The sequence below is a fragment of the Ixodes scapularis genome, unplaced genomic scaffold, assembly GCF_016920785.2.
Source record: "Ixodes scapularis isolate PalLabHiFi unplaced genomic scaffold, ASM1692078v2 PGA_scaffold12__126_contigs__length_90152505, whole genome shotgun sequence".
Lineage (NCBI taxonomy): Eukaryota > Metazoa > Arthropoda > Arachnida > Ixodida > Ixodidae > Ixodes > Ixodes scapularis.
The window spans coordinates 19,461,432-19,476,262 of NW_024609838.1; the positions used below are offsets into that span (position 1 = coordinate 19,461,432).

Below are 14,831 nucleotides of genomic sequence, written 5' to 3' on the forward strand. Positions count from 1 at the left end.
CTCACTCGTTTGTCAGGATTGTTTTATTATACTCGATGGTAGGTGGGTCAGGAACCCGATCGGCATTTACCATCTTCTCGGCGTAACGTTCCCACGAGTTGTTCAGCGTCGTGACGACTTTTGCCGCAACCACTTCTTGATGATTCCTTTTTCCCGTTTTCTTCCCTCTACGAGAGACCGTGGATCTCCGGGATTGGAAGCCAACAGATCGTGCGTGTGCGCGGCGTCCCGCATGTAGACAGCGACCAGGTTCTTCGACAGGTTCTTTAGGATGCCACCGGCAGACCATGGGTCAAGGCCTCCGTTACTGCAATACGCCGAACGGACGTTAATTGGTTATAAATGGGGTTCCGTGTTTTCGAGGTTTAGTTTTCTTGAAAACCTTAGGTGTTTTTTTCTGTTTTGTTTTTATTTTAGAGGGGGAAGTATTTTTTTTTTTTTTCTGCAAATACGGTTGTTTTTTGTTGTTTTTTTTTCGGGCTTGTGAGAACAACTTTTTTTTCTTGGCAGTTTTTTTTTTCTGTATTTTTCTTAATATTTTGTGCTAAACAGGAAATCTACGTTTTCCAGGTTTTTTGTCACAAAATTAAAAAAAAAAAGACTCAAAGAGGTACAAAATAATGCCTTAGTTGCAAATTTCTTCCTGTAAAGCTTCCTTTTTTTAAGAAAGATTTAATTCAGTGTTTTTTGGTGTTCCCCAATTTTGATAGCACCGACTAGGAGGGGAGGGGGGAAGGGGGGGGGGGGGGTGCGGCAACCTTTTGCAGCGGCGGGCTGAGTCGTCACGAAGCAGACACGGAGAAGTCCGGACAGAAAGTCGCGAAGGGGGGACAGTAAGGGGGGGGGGGGGGGGGGGGGGGGGTCTTTTTTGGTGTCGTGTCGGAGGCCGCACATCAAACTGCCTCGCGAGCCGCGGGTTACCGACCCCTGGGCAAGGGGCTTAATTTTCAATAAATAGCTATAAACCATGGGTGGCCAGACTGCGGCTCGCGAGCCGCATGCGACTCTTTGCGGGTCCAAGTGAGGCTGGCGGCTCTCTGGTAAGCGTGCCCCCCCCCCCCCCTTTTTTTTTTTCCTGTGTCCCCTAGACGAAAAGAGTTCGAGCCTTTCAAAAAAGAGGCTCACAGTCTCGGCAGCCTTTGTACTACACTACGTACATACAGCTGGACTGCTTTTTCACACATATAGATGTGCCCAGTGACCCTGTTTCCTTTATCGTTCGAGAGAGAATTTCGAACCGCATACGCATAGTGGGCGTCAGGGGCAGAGGCTGGCTAGCGAACCATGCATTCATTTTTGCGTAGCGGTTGAAAAAGCGTTCTGCTGCCTGGTGTTATTTGTTGTAGTACACAATTATGATTTGCCCTCTTTAAAAAATACAGTTTTCTCTATATTTCTTTTCTTGTTAAAGGTACTTCCTCCACTCCCACTTTTTTTTTTTCTGCGGCTCTTTTAACTTTGGTAGTTTTGTCGGCGTCTCTAAACCATGTCGCTTTGGCCACCCCTGCTAGGAACCCTTAAAAGTAATACCAGTCCGTTTCATTAATATCGGGAAAAACCGAAACATCCCTACTTAAAGCTGTATTCTTGAATTAAAAAAAAAATCACAGGCAAGAATTAGTTACAACACTATTTTTGTTTTGTACTAGACCGAAGAAGATCCTTCGGCCGTGGCATGTTTGTTTTTTTTTACATAAACTCAAATAAAAGCCGATCTTCATCCAACACTGTATATAGATACCGAAAACTATTGAATCTATGTGAGAAAATAAACTTCTAAAGAGCGCCTCTGATTAAAAAGAAAAGAATAAAAGTCGAAAACAAGGAACGATACCTTGTTCCTTTTCGTGTAACCTGCGGTGTACGCATTATCCAAATTCCAATCATGGAGATTTGCGTAAGGACACAAGCAATGGGATGGAAGACGCGGGTGCCGTTCGGATTCATAGCTGCTGAGCGATATTGCCGCAAGCATGACGTGCAAGAACATAATTACAATGCGCCGTGGGCGTCAGAGTTGGCGGAAACGGACAGAGTCGGGCACAGGTGAAAGAGTGCGCTGTCGTCGATAGTTTATACTTGAAGTAAGAGTGTACTAAAATATTGTAGAAGTAGTGAGAAGCGTTCCTTCTCGGTCATGCGCACGCCAATATGACGAAATCGTTTAGTCACTGAATGTACAAGAAACACAGGGCGTGGTGAGTCCTGCCTCCTTGGCATGTTGCGGTCGCTCCGTAAACAATGAGATTTCCGCATTTGCCTTTAAAAGAACGATAAAGAACGAATCGCAAAGCAAGAAGCCTAAATAAAAAAAAAAAATGCAGGAAGACTCTTAAGCTTCGCCTTTGAGAGTGTAACCTGATAGTTAAACATATAAACCCTCGCTCGTTCCCAAGCCGGGCAAGCGTATCTGCGTGGCCAAGTGTCTGGCTCGCAACCGAAGGGTCGTGGGTTCGAATCCCGTCTCCTTCTAAAGTTCTTAATTTTTTAAGGCAAATGAATTACTCTCGACAGTGAAATCATTTGAAACATCCACCACTTTCATTCCACGCGTGACGCCACGTTTCACGTGAGCGTTGTGGGTTGTTCGAAATTCCCGCGCCAGGTCACGTAGCTATAACTTCATGAACCTATCGACCAACCTGAATTTTCCCGTAACCACGACTCCTCCGACGCCGAAGTATCGTGTCGCAAAAAAAAAAATCCGGCTTTTCTGTGACACTAGCTTTAAGCGACACGAGCTGTGCCGCTTAAAGCTATCGGCTCGTGGTAAAGCGCCGCTTAAATCTACCGTTTTTAATAGCGCAGGCTGCGGTCCCTTAAAGCTATCGCTTTAATGCAGCTATCGTTTTAATATACCGCACCCTGCGCCTCTTCACATGTCAGTGACTGCGGTGCGCAACTTGGCCGCGTCGGCTTAGCAGTGAACAAAGTAAAGCGGTTATTAACGTTACCTGAGAGTCATAGAAGTTTTCTGCGACTCCTAATTGCGCACACCCTTCAAGGTTTGCAACTTCGATAGTTTATAAAAAAATTAGGAGCTCACGAGGGGTACGCGCCGCTGCGCTCCGATCGGTGGAAATAATCACCTTGGGTGTTTTTCTGGGCAATTATATAGCGGGAGACCAAATATTGAGCCAGCGTTAGATAATTTTTCAAACTTAGTCTTTCATGCTTTGATGCTCCAATTTAGTCCTAAATCTGACTGGTGTTGAATTTTTTTTTTTAATGTTCGTTTGAAAACATCAGAGTATACGTTGCAATCAGAACTTACAACTAAGGAACTATGATTTCGTGGCTCTTTATGCATTTAGGCCTTTTTTTTTTTGTGTGTGTCGATGTGAGAAAAGTTTATTTGTGGAGGTTTGGGGCATTTTATATAGCACGAAGAACAAAAAGAATTTAAAAAAAATGCTCCAATGAGAAACAAGAACGCTTTCTAACTTTTAGTAAAAAAGGGCCTAATTGCACACCAATCAATCACAGGAAATATGTTTTTCCTTCCTTTTTAGTTGTAACTCTTCATTAAAAAAAATTTGCACCCCGATACTTAAGAATAGAAATCGAAAAGCTACTTGCAGTTCCGTACTAAATTACAGTGTCGGAAGACGCGAAACTGGTTTTTGTATTTATTTAAAGCGGCTTCAATCCGCTGACTGTCGTTGAGAGTCAGCATGTTTTTCGCTAGGGGCTGGTCGGGCATTCAACAATGATGATGTCAGGCGCGTGCATTGGCTTCTAGACATTTTTACGCTGTTATTTCTGTTTCAATACATCACCTACTCGCCCATATTCATACGCTTCTATATGTGCTTATTGTTGGAGCCTTCGCGGTAGAGAAGCGGCAAATTTTCTTTAGAGTACAAAGGAACAAAAGCTTTTTCTCGTATCTTGATAAACAACTTCACTATGAATCTTGTACCGACGGTTGAGGATACGTCCGATAGACCACCAGCCAAGATAATTCGACTTCGTAATCAAAGCGTCTACATATCCGCTCTATACATTTTGTCCAAAATCTCGAGGCATTTCGGGAAGTCCTCCATGACATAGGCTTACCTAAAGATAATATTTGAAGCCGTCAAGATGTTCTTTCCACCGAACATCAACAGAGTCTTGTTCACATCAGGCGTTAGTCCGTACTTCTCTTGGCATTCTTTTATGTCGTCCGTTAAATTCAAGGGACTGTCATAGAACATGTCCGTCTTACCATTGGTGCAAAAATGCCATACCATTTCGTTGCATAGCTGTAACAAAATACAAATGCACCATCATAAATATTGTTTAAAATCACGCGTTTGTTGGACGTTTTGCATTATCAGAAGGTCGCTATTACACGGACGTGTGAAGCTTGTTCCACTGCGAAACTGCATTGTTGGCCGTGTTTTTGAGATTCAGAAAAATCTGCTGGCCAGCTCTATCACCCCCAAGAATTCATGTTTAGTCAACGTCTGTTTTTTTATGAACACAAATCTCCAAACACAGCTAGGTGACTGCTTCTCTCTGCTTCTATCGTCGCGTGCAATAAACTCGGTGACATGTTTTCTCGTCTGTCGACCTTTACACTAAAAAAAAAAGATATATTAGGGAGACTGTCTATTCCCGGCATAAAAATGTTACTGGTCATTGCAAAATATATCTGAGTATTATGCAGAAAAAGCGAAGTTTTAACTTGACCGAGTATCAACCACTCGGTGGCTTGCCATATATTTAAATCGTTTAACCAAAATAATCAAGTAGATGTTACGTATAATAGAACTGAAACACGGTCCACAGATCACGCGATGTTTCTAAGAAAGCTGGTTTGCAAAAAAAAAAACAATCTAATTGAAGGCTCGCGACGGAAACAATTAGTATTTTTTTATTTTCTTGTGCACAAGATCATTTAAAGTAACAAGCGCAGTTCGTCTAATTTCAATAAATAAAAATTAAAACAACACGGAGTAAGTGGACATTTACCGACAGTCTAAAAAACGAAGGACGTACCACTTCTGAGTTTTTTTGTTAACGCCTAAAAGCCGATGAACATTGCGGCATTATCCAATAAGAACCGCCGAAAGACGACTCAAGAGGCAAGAGCTATTTCTTTCTTAAGCTGACAGTGGCCATAGCTACTTTTTCGAGCATCAGACATACGACATAATTAATAGACCCTTTTCAAATGTCCATCAAGCAACATTGATGGTCGCGATATTCGGGGCACGGACCGCGCGATTGGATCCGAGTCTTCGCCGAACACTGACGTCACACTCGTATCCAAAACATATGCTGACAGTACATGATCGAGCAATGGCGGGCAGGCGACGGCGCAGACTTCCAAAAAGGGTCATATTGCACCAAAAGGAAGCCGAATTTCTAAAAACGAGATTAAGCGGGTCATATGAAATCGAAAATATGACGAACTTGGATCCCCCAGCTATGCAGACCGACACCTGGGCTTTGAGCCTTGCACGTCTTCTCGCTCTTAGGTTGATCCGGACATTTCTCGTTCTCGTCGTCGGCGGGGTCATCATAACCATCGCGGCTCCATCCACCGAGGAATCTCCAAGTGCCCTGTGCAAGTAAAACAAGTTGGCATTTCCTTGACCGACAGTGGACTTCGGCACTCTTGAATATTCAAAAGCGGAAAACAAACAAGCAATGATGTGAAGCATTATTAGATAAACTTCATCCTGAAGAGCTCTGCACAACTAGAGTCGGAGCCTCGAATATAGTATGGTGAAATTTCGCACGCCAAGCGTCCCCGAGGCCATGAAGGAAAACGGGTTCACTTCTTTTACAAAGTCTAAAAGTCTAGCGATTCAACAATGCCCCCCCCCCCTTCCTACACCGCCACACTCAAATGGAGTCCGACCTCTCCCCCTCTCCCATCCTTTCCCAAAGGACTGTGGGATAGGCCCATTCATACATAGCGTTTGAGCGCGTTTGACTATGTTCCGTGAACTCCCATTGAGTTCTGACCGACAGTCCACAGGACATTTGCGCTTCGTATGAAACGTCACACGCAGCCAACCGCATCGTGTACGCAACCGAAGCACAACGTGGTCTCTTTATGCTGAAAAGGTACGCCCAGTATTAGAATAAACAAGTAGGAGACCTCAGAAGGTCCATTTCCCTTGGAAACCCAATGTCACGAAAATAATTTGTACGTTATATTGAACTAAAAGAAAAGCTAATACAGGGTGTTTTTTGTTTTTGTTTTTTATTATTTTAGATTTGTTTTAAAAAAGCCGTGAAAGCTACACTTATAAGGTTTGTGCAGGTCGGTTATACGGCCAGGCGGACATTATATGGGTGGCTAATCTTTGCGATAAGCCGGCTAATTAATTAAAATTCGTTCATTAACTTCTTAGTTAGTGAAATAGATATATGGTTCCAATTAGAAACTTGTAGAGCATCATCAAAAACCACCAAATCAACTCGTTTTAGAAGGATATAACGCCGGGGCAGGATTTTACGGCGTTCTGTATTCGCGACTCCAGCAAAACGGACGCCGCCAAGCGGGAAAACCGGGAACCAGTCGGTCCAGGTCGCTCCGCGCCCCGCCGCGTCTCTGGTGGTTTTCTCGGACACGTGCTGTCGGCGCGGGGGCGAGCAATGTAATTTGACGAAGGTCCGAACATTTCTTAAGTTTGCCTGAGCGTTCATTAGTGTGGTGAAGCCTCAGTAGATTGTTTCTTTCCATCACGTGCTTGAAAGCCCGTTACTCCACAACACACGGTAGCGTGCTTTCAATTTTTTGGATGGGGAAGAATCACGGAAAAACGTTTTGATTTCTTGTCTGTCTCTAATCAAATTAGAAGTGACGACTACTTGGTAACTGATAAGTGGTTTCTTTATAAGGATGTAGAACAGTGGACTGAGGTCGAAAGACGAGGTGTTTCACTGGAGGGAACACCAATGTTGCACTCAGGTGAATGGGAAGGTTCGATAGCTGCTTTTCTTGAGTTTGGTTGTGCTCGATTAGCTTCAAGTTTTAGCCACTAACGCCGGCTTTTCATCTTGGCTGCTTTTCGCCGCAAAAGACCACACTGAAGGAGTTGGGCTGATTTCGCAATTACTTGATTCAGAAAACCTGCTCGCTGCATATGATTAATGAGGGAAATTATCTGCTTTCAAAGGGTGGAGAACGCGTCTCGCAAAGTTAGAAGCTGTCACGGTATTAGGATCTATCGCGCCTCTAATATTTATATTATAACCCCTGTCGAAGCCAGCAGCAATATACGTCTACATTGCTCAGATTGACCGGCCACAAAAGATACTCATTTTATTCGTTCAGGATTCGAAGTCAAGTTCAATGCGGAGAGGTCTGAGTGAATCTCCGATGAAGACTCCTCAGTTTGTCCGCATTCGTCTCCGTTCTACCGGCTAGAACCATTTAACTAAGTTTAAGTAGTATCTCTCGGTCTCTCAAATATACTTTTATTCAGCAGTTCACCTAATAGTTAGTCAACTAAGTTCATATTTCAACCCGAAGAATATACTAATATCGCTTTAGTGGGACATAGTACGTAATATAATACATAATCCGCATATTCGTCAAAATGACTTCTCGATTGCTACTAAATCCTGAATTTAAATACGAGTATCAGCTGCTTGGTGAAGCGCCAGCGGGTTTACATGCTCCTTAGCTCAAGAAGCGTTTGCTTAATTTTCGTAATTTCGCGGACAGATAAGTCGCATGGTCGAGGCATGCGAGTTAGCTAAAAATTACTCTCGGTGGAACAATTTTGTAGCCATCGCTGCTTTCCTTAGATGATCAAAACTAATTAGAGTCTATTACCATTTCTCCGGAGCCCATAGTTTCCGTTTTGAACGAAGTCTCCGAAACGAATGTTTGACATGAAAAGAACAAAAAAACACCGGCAAAACAAAACTATGCTCGGCAAGTTTATGCGCACCGGCTACACTTAACCGTCTCAGTTCAAATACCCATAAAATTGGGCATTAAACAAAAGGAAATCTTTTAAATTGAATGCGCCACCCATTCAGGCGGCCCGGCCGAGCCGACGCGACCTGGACCCAGCCGCCATGTTTGTTTGGTGGTGGCGCCCCCTATAGGTCGCTCGAGTCGCGAATAAGCGCTCCATTTGGAAGCGTTTCTAGATTTCGGTTTCTTATCGGAGCGAATCTACGCGCCCGCGCTCCAGCTCTTCAGTGGCTGAGACGCGCAACACACGTGCGCCCTACTTCCCTCCATTCTACAAGGGAGGCGAGGGGTTGCTTCGCGCCTCGACCACCGGGGAGAAGGACTGCGGGGGCAAAGATGCGCTCCGATAAGAAACTGAAATCTAGAAATGCACCCAAAAGCAGCGTCTTTACAGAACGTCGTAAAATGCTGCCCCGGCGTTACATCCTTCTAAAGAGAGTTAATTTGGTGGTTTTCGATGATGCTCTACAAGTTTCTAATTGGAACCGTATGTCTATTTTTACTAATTAAAAAGTCAATTAACTAATTTTAATTAATTAGCCGACTTATTGCAAAGATTAGCCACCCACATAACGTCCGCCTGGCCGTATAACCCACGTGCACAAACCGAATAAATGTAGCTTTCACGGCTTTTCCTTTAACAAATCTGAAAGAATAAAAAAAAACACCCTGTATGTAGACAGATCGTCGAGACCGTCATCGTCTCAATCTCATGAAGAGATTGAGACGATGTGTGTGTGTCCGTTATTTTATTTTCCCTATCTCGGCTCGCAGTATGAAAGTCATTCCCCAGCTTGCGTGCGTTTTTACTCTTTAGACATCTAATAGGTTGATTCAAAAAGTCGCACACCGTTTACAGACTTCCAAACTCGAAGCACGTGCCACAGCGCACAATCATCACCGTACGCTTTGAATCACGACTCTCAAAACACGTTATTTACAAAAACGTGACCGAAAATTCGATCATAGCCTCCTCTATACTCACAAAGCCGGGTAGTTTGACGACAAAGCAATAGAGTGCCCGGTCGCAAATCTGGGGCGCGAGGATCTGGTGGCACATAACATTTTTCGGGGAACCTGGTCGTCAGCGCACAGCTTTTGCAGTGGCGAAGACCCGAAACGTGGTTTTCAAACCTGACGAGAGAAGAAGCGGTAGCACGAGGAACGCGAGGAGCACGAGCAGGCATTACATCGCTCGGGAGAAGTGGGTTTGTGCGTCTCGCCGCAGCGGGGCGCTCGCCCACGTGGCTCTCCTCTCATTCGTTCTCTGCCGCTCTACCATTTCAGTTTCGGCGGCCGCTTTTCGTGGCGATCTGCCAGGCTTTGTAAGTATAGAGGAGGATATGATTCGATCCTATAGACTCGTCAGACAGAAAGTTGGAGCCAAAAGTTCGCGAAGCGCGCTGATAAAGCTTCGGCGATAAAAGCGCCGAGTCATCGTCGCCAGAGTCTAATCGGCGCGCTTTTGTGAACTTCGGCCCCAACTCTTTGTTTAATGAGTCCATACTCTAGCTCACTGGTTGCGCGCAGAGCACTAAAAGTCACTGGCGAGAGAGAGAGAGAGAGGGGGGAAGCCGCTTTTGTGCGACTTTTCGGTGTCGGGCAAATTTACGAAAGAGTAAGAAAAAAGAGCCTAGGTAAGAGGGAAGTTTCTCCTTTCGCGCCTCTCCGACTGCTTGCGCTACTCGCTCGCCCATCAACCTTTGGTAGCGCTGCGCGAACCTAGTCAGAACCAGCTCTGGGAAACAGGACATGTGCGACTTTGTTTCCATCTCAGCAAACACGTCAGACATATTGTGACTATAACCAAACATTAAACCAAAACTATCAATGTGTATGTACGTGGAAATGGCATACGAACTTGGTAGCTCGCTCCGAGGTTGACGTTCTTTTGATTCGAGGAGCAGTTTGGTTTGATTTGACCTTTGACGCCTTTGTAGATAGCTTGCAGAAGTTCAATGTCATCACTGAACGTCCTGTTCAAAAAGCTACAAATCGTCTACGACGAGGAAAGAAATAGAAGCATCGGAATCTATTTAAAATACAAGTCCACGACTTTCTCGTATAAAAAATATAAAAGATATATTTGTTTTCGAGAACGTGCACGATTGAGACGAAACACGAAGCCATGTTATCGCAAGGTTGAGCGGGGTTGCAACACTGCGGAAACGACATTTGCCTCAATACCATCGCACGGACAAGTTGGCGCCGAGCCGCTTTTCGTGAAGCTTCCACGTGCCTATTAAGTAACAAATTGCATTTTGTTGTCAGATGATGGAGGGATGAAACTGCCTTGGGCAATTGGTCGCGCAACGTGGCTACCACTATCGATGTAATGACCGTAACAATTACGAAACTCGCCACGAATATTTCGAGTCAATTAACAATTCAATTAAAAAAATCAAATACGCTTACAAAAATTATCGCTGAGTTTTAATTTAGATCCTAAGGTATTCTTCTAAAGCACAATAAAAACTAAATTGAAACTCATTGATAAAAACTTGACGACGTTTACGATCCTCCGTAATGCCGAATTTGCGCGCAGCTCTTCGGGAGGTGGAGGGGAGGGACGGAGGGGAGGGTATGGCCCTCCTCCCCTCCGTACCCTCCCCTCCTCCTCTCCTGCTCCCCTCCCATTTAGCGAGAAATTTTTGCTAAATTTAGCGGGAAATTTAGCAAAATCTTTTCTGCGATATTTAGCGAAAAGTTCTCCCTCTAAATTTAGCTGCACATTTTTCCGCAAAATATAGCGAGAGAATTTCCCCGCTAAGTTAAGCGGGTTAAGTTTCTTCGATAAATATAGCGCGGAAATTGAAGTCGCGTGAACTGAACACCAATTCAGTTTCCCCGCTAAATTTAGCGGGCAAGCTGTGACGTCTCATAATGCAACGCGCGCGGTTACGCCGACGCCGCTGAACCCGGGAACGGGCGCCTAAGAGCTGCGCTCTAAAAGTAACAACAAAAATAGTTAATTATTATTATTATTATTATTATTATTATTACTATTTACTATAGCTGTTATTGGCAAGGATTCTTAGCGGATCACCGGGTGCGTTTGTGTGTAGATCGGAGACTGCTACGTCGAATCACAGTGCCAAGCAAGCCTTTTGTTTTTCTCTTAAGTTTAGCGTGAAATTTTATTGCCCATATTTAACGTGTAAGTTTCCGCTAGAAAGCTAGAAAAAGGATTTATCGTCACGTCACATCATGGCGTCGAGTGACGTGACACTGTCACATCAATACCGTTCACTAAATTTAAAGGGACGCAACTGCGCTAAATTGAAACGCTGCAGTTTAACTGTGTGCGGCAGTGTGTGTAGCGTCTTGACCGTTGCAGCAGTTATCCGATTCAACACAAACCATTACGCTTTTTGTTTTACAATTTACGGTTTTATTTTTACATAAGCCAAGGTGTTCGTTTGCAGGACACAACACGGATCCGCCATATATTTCTAAATTAAAATTTGGTTAAATTAACTTGCCTTTACGGGGCTTGTCCTGTTTATACCCCGTGGGTAGTTTCTCGTGGCCGCTAACATATAAATGCCACTAAATTTTTCCCTCAGGTCCAGGAACTTTTTCGCATCCACGGGATGGCACTGATGAAGCTGCTGTTGCAGGGTCTTGGCACCTTGCTCTGATTACAGAAAGGAGCGTGCGATTTATGCACTCAAACTTCCGTGACCGTTTCGTCAATCGCTTTGTTTTATAGTCACTGCAGTGCCTCTATGAAGCTATACGGTGCCTATAGAACGCGTCTCTGACAGGTGTGTTTAGCGTCCCTTTCGCCCACGCATCAAACGTTGTCCCGAGGTAGCAACAAATGACGTCACCAAAGCCGGAGTGTCACGCTGTCGGATGTCGCGATCCTAGCGGTTGGTCGTAGAAACGCTGGCGTGAAGCACGAGCGAATGCGAGTGTCGCTGTCGTCGCGGCGTCCCAGCTCCTGGCTGCCGGAGGTTTCCGTGGAATCGTCAAGCTGGAGGACAACCCGCAGCAGAACCATCCTCCGCCACATCCACCACCTCTGCTGTGACGCCGCCAGGGTCGCGGCCGGCGACCACGTGACACTTGTATGACGTCACAAGGCGGAAATCGGGCGATCCACTCTATTGGACGCGGTGAACACACCAGTCGGAGACGTGCTCCAGGCACCATAGAGGAGCTCTAGAGAGGGTCGGAACCTCGTCGTCTGTGCGTGCAGTCCCTAGAGTCAATAAGAGAGTTTAAGGGGACCGTTTTTGCGTATCCGATACGGTACGATATGGGCCCTCCAGTACGAAATGCGTATGTGCGAGTCTTCTGTGGCAGCGCATGCGCAGTTCGTATCGGAGGGTCCATCGTACCGGAGGCGAGAAATGTCGAATCACTGCGCCGCAGACGGATGCGCAGCGTCTGATATTTCGCGGAAGAGTGCTGCTATTGCATATGTTCAGAACGCGTTTCACAGTGCAGTGGACATAGATGGCGGCGCGCAGAATGCGAGAGTTGGAATGGACCATAATTATAATAGGCTTCCGTGTGTTGTGGGTATATTTTTCTTCGAATTCAGAGATGCTTTTACGGGGTTGATTTTTTTTTTTCCGACAGATCCGGTGTCTTTCTGCGTCAATTTAAAATTAAATCGTAGTTTAAGGTGTGTCCTTGTTTTTCGTGAAACGTGGTTTTTGTTTTGTTAGAAGAAACTATGAATTCGGGGTTTTTCTTTTTTCTTCGATTTTGAGAAGACCGTTTCGGGGGTTAATTTTCATGATTTATCGGTTTTTATCGCAAACAACGAAGCCTATCTATAATATTTAGCCTGACCTACTTGAGATATCGATTCAGATTTCAATCATTATCAAATTTTGGTTTAATTAGGACCACTTTAATACGATCTGCTTTTTCTACACACTGATAAGCATGGAGTTTTTGATCGTATACGGTCCCCATTTACTGTTCATAATTCAGTATCGCGTTGTCATTCTGAGATTTTTAATCGTTCTCTATACACATCAAAGTTCAGAATAATTGTTGATTGACAGCACAAGATAGTAAACTAGAATTTGGGTAAACGGGTCAAAAATGTTTCGGCGTTCGGTCTTCGCGTTCGAACGCGAATTTGCATGTTTAATGGGAAATAAAGTTTGATTCGATTTGATTTGATTTGATTTGATTTGATCAGTGAATACAGGCAAAGGCTTGTTTCTACCCACTACTCAGCGAAATCCCCTTTCATCCCTTATTTGCGGTCCGTATAGTTGCCTACTCACCAGCAGTGGCTGTTTGCTCTCGCCTTTTAGACATACATTTCGTAAACTTTGCTCATAACCTCTTGATTTTGTTTTATGACATGTTTTTTTGCATTACTGAGTTGCCACTGAAATTCTTTTTTCGTAACATCGTTTGTGTGGTAAATGTACTTTTTAGAGCGCAGCTCTTAGGCGCCCGTTTCCGGCTTGAGCGGCGTCGGCGTCGCCGTCGGCGTAACCGCGCGGTGCATTATGGGCAAATTTTTCCGAAGAAACCCGAGGAATCCCGAAGGAACCCGAGGTCGTCCCGAAGGAACCCGAGGTCCTTCGGGAGGACCTCGGGTTTCTTCGGTAGAACCTCGGGAGGACCTCGGGTTCCTTCGGGAAGACCTCGGGTTCCTTCAGGGGTTGCATGCAACAGGTTGCATACAAATCGTTGCATGCAACGATTTGTATGCAACCTGTTGCATGCAATCCAGGTTGCATGCAACCTGATGACGTCATCGTCATCCGCATCGTCATCGTCATCATCACTGATGACGTCATTGGCATCCGCATCGTCATCGTCATCATCACTGATGACGTCATCAGTGACGTCACTGATGACATCAAATCGTCATTGTCAAGGTCACGTGACCCCTGAGGTCACATGACCTCTTAAGGTCACGTGACCCCACTGAGGTCACATGACCTCTTAAGGTCACGTGACCCCACTGAGGTCACGTGACCCCCTGGAGTCACGTGAACCCCCCGAGGTCCTCCCGAAGGAACCCGAGGTCCTTCGGGAGGACCTCGGGTCCCTTCGGGAGGACCTCGGGTTTCTTCGGTAGGACCTCGGGAGGACCTCGGGTTCCTTCGGGAGGACCTCGGGTTCCTTCGGGAGTTGCATGCAACTGGCATACAACGATCTGTATGCAACCTGTTGCATGCAATCCAGGTTGCATGCAACCTGATAACGTCATCGTCATCCGCATTGTCATCGTCATCATCACTGATGACGTCATCAGTGACGTCACTGATGACGTCATTGGCATCCGCATCGTCATCGTCATCATCACTGATTACGTCATCAGTGACGTCACTGACGACGCCCAAATCGTCATTGTCAAGGTCACGTGACCCCCAGGTCACGTGATCCCTGAGGTCACATGACCTCTGAAGGTCACGTGTCCCCACTGAGGTCACGTGACCCACTGAGGTCACGTGGCCGCCTGAGGTCACGTGATTCTCCTGAGGTCACGTGACCCTCTGAGGTCACGTGACCTCAGGAGGGTTCATGTCAAGGTCCCCCGATGTCACGTGACCCCGAGGGTCCCCCGAGGTCACGTGGCCCCCTTGACGTCACCCGACCTCCCATGTCACCTATCCCTCAGTACGCTCCCATCCTCCTCCTCAAGAGCTGCGCTCCAACCGGCGTTACAGGGAATTGTAAACGGCTTTCATTTTTGTTTTTTCTTTAGCGATGTGGTTTATATGTGTATGTTTTCTTATTTTTTTATGTCATGCCCCTTGTGCACCAAGAAAAAGATATGCTCCCTAATTGTGGGTAACAAGACTTTCAAATAAGAAGCAGGAAGTATTTGCTTGCCTTGTGGATTTTTTGATGGCAACTTTTCTCCTTTTTTAATACTTTACAAGTGTCCAGTATTGAACGAAGAATTCGTTTCCTT

The 14,831-nt window shown here is 45.4% G+C and overlaps 1 protein-coding gene across 1 annotated transcript in view; it reads right to left on the minus strand.

The window, feature by feature from the left end:
- The window catches only part of LOC115316029 (lysosomal Pro-X carboxypeptidase-like), a 60,629-nt gene that overhangs the window by 25,048 nt on the left and 20,750 nt on the right, over nucleotides 1-14,831 (minus strand). Inside the window, exons 7-9 of the mRNA XM_042289342.1 lie at nucleotides 11,413-11,567; nucleotides 9,792-9,929; nucleotides 4,060-4,247 (exon numbers count right to left, since the gene is read on the minus strand). Coding sequence (XP_042145276.1) covers nucleotides 4,060-4,247; nucleotides 9,792-9,929; nucleotides 11,413-11,567 — 481 coding nt within the window. The remainder of the gene's footprint in view (nucleotides 1-4,059; nucleotides 4,248-9,791; nucleotides 9,930-11,412; nucleotides 11,568-14,831) is intronic.